The sequence below is a fragment of the Cynoglossus semilaevis genome, chromosome 6, assembly GCF_000523025.1.
Source record: "Cynoglossus semilaevis isolate Cse_v1.0 chromosome 6, Cse_v1.0, whole genome shotgun sequence".
Classification (NCBI taxonomy): domain Eukaryota; kingdom Metazoa; phylum Chordata; class Actinopteri; order Pleuronectiformes; family Cynoglossidae; genus Cynoglossus; species Cynoglossus semilaevis.
In genome coordinates this window covers 2,069,271-2,070,731 of record NC_024312.1, presented here as the reverse complement: position 1 = coordinate 2,070,731, position 1,461 = coordinate 2,069,271, and the positions used below count along the sequence as shown (strand labels likewise).

General features: G+C 42.2%; 1 protein-coding gene across 1 annotated transcript in view; it reads right to left on the bottom strand.

The window, feature by feature from the left end:
- LOC103379569 (cyclic nucleotide-gated cation channel beta-1-like) overlaps positions 1 to 1,461 on the bottom strand; it is a 14,949-nt gene that overhangs the window by 2,328 nt on the left and 11,160 nt on the right. The window contains 5 exon segments of the mRNA XM_025056308.1: positions 9 to 30; positions 126 to 285; positions 370 to 511; positions 1,055 to 1,177; positions 1,274 to 1,338. Of these exon segments, the coding sequence (XP_024912076.1) occupies positions 9 to 30; positions 126 to 285; positions 370 to 511; positions 1,055 to 1,177; positions 1,274 to 1,338 (512 nt within the window).

Genomic DNA, 1,461 nt, shown 5'->3' with positions numbered 1-1,461 from the left:
CTATGAACGGATTCAGCAGCTCCTGCTCATCTGCACAGAGAAGAGAGAAGAATCCCAGCGACACCTGTTAGCTTCAAGCTCAATCCTAGGAGTTAAACTTCAACCACATACAACGCTTTCCTTACCCAGCATGCCTTGAGACTGCCAGGTGTAATTGTACCAGGTTTTCACGCGGTTCTGGACGTCCTTTGGGATGCGATACGAGGACATGTATTTAATAGTGCTGTCCATGCATGTGCGGTAGTAGGTCTGACCTGCAGTGGCTGCACCGACCACGTCACGCATCTGGAGGAAACAGAAATTTAATTCAATTTAATTATCTCTGCAAAAAGGATGCCTCAAGAGGGCGTCCGTTCTGGACATATGTACCTGTCCAATCATGATCGAGAAGGCAAAGACTCCGACAAAGTAGTTGATCAGCTGGAAGATTATCTCAAACAGGGTGGTGGGGTCTGGGAGTCCTCCGATGGTGATCAGGGACTTCACCGCGTAGTAGTAACAGCGGATGTAACTGGAAAAAATAAATAAACGTAGTAAATACACGATGCTGTTCCATCTGAACATCAGGTTACTGACACTGGAACAGAGGGATCTACGTTTGGAATCACTAGAGAAGAAAGAAAAAAAAAGAAATGAACCAACACCAGGGAGATTTGCACGTTACATCGTTAATAAAAAAAATCAATAGTGTCGTAGAATATCAATGCGGAATCGTGAAACAAAATATCGTGATTAGAAGGAGCTGATATTTTTTGCCGATGTCGATATTTTCCAAAACTTAATTTCCGATTCCAATATCTACCGATACAGTTATGGGGGGGGGGCAGTGGTGCCCTGGTGGTGAAGGAAGTGAAGTGCAGTGATTTCGATTGCTTTTTCCCATGACAGAATTTTTTTTTCACACAGTTTTTTTGGACATCCCTAATGGCTATATTTCAGTGCATCAATATTTTCTTACACCCTAAAGAACAAGGTACTAATACAGTCAAAACACTACACTAAAATATCTGTATTTGTGCGTCATCTAGTGTAAGTGTGTTTTTGTCTCCCCCACCTGTTGCCTTTGCCGTTGTACACCCACTTTGTTGATCCCAGTCCATTGAAAGCAGAACCCCAGTAGTAGAGACTGGCGTTAATGTGGAGACAGTACAGTAGGTAGGTGGTGGTGCGGATCACTCTGTGAGGACACACACACCGTCCATACACTTCATATGCACATAAAAGTCCAATAATAATAATAATAATAATAATAACACACTGACCATATACTGACCTGTAGATGTAGGCTTTGGTTAAAATGGCCTCCAGTCGTTCATTAAATTCAAAGAAGGAGTTGAACTGGAGAGAACGAGAAAAAAAAAATCCACGGGTGAATAAAAGTCACCCTGATTTAACAAAACGTTGGGCAGTCATTGGTTGATTTCGCAGTCAAGGTAGAGCTTCCACATATATACATATATA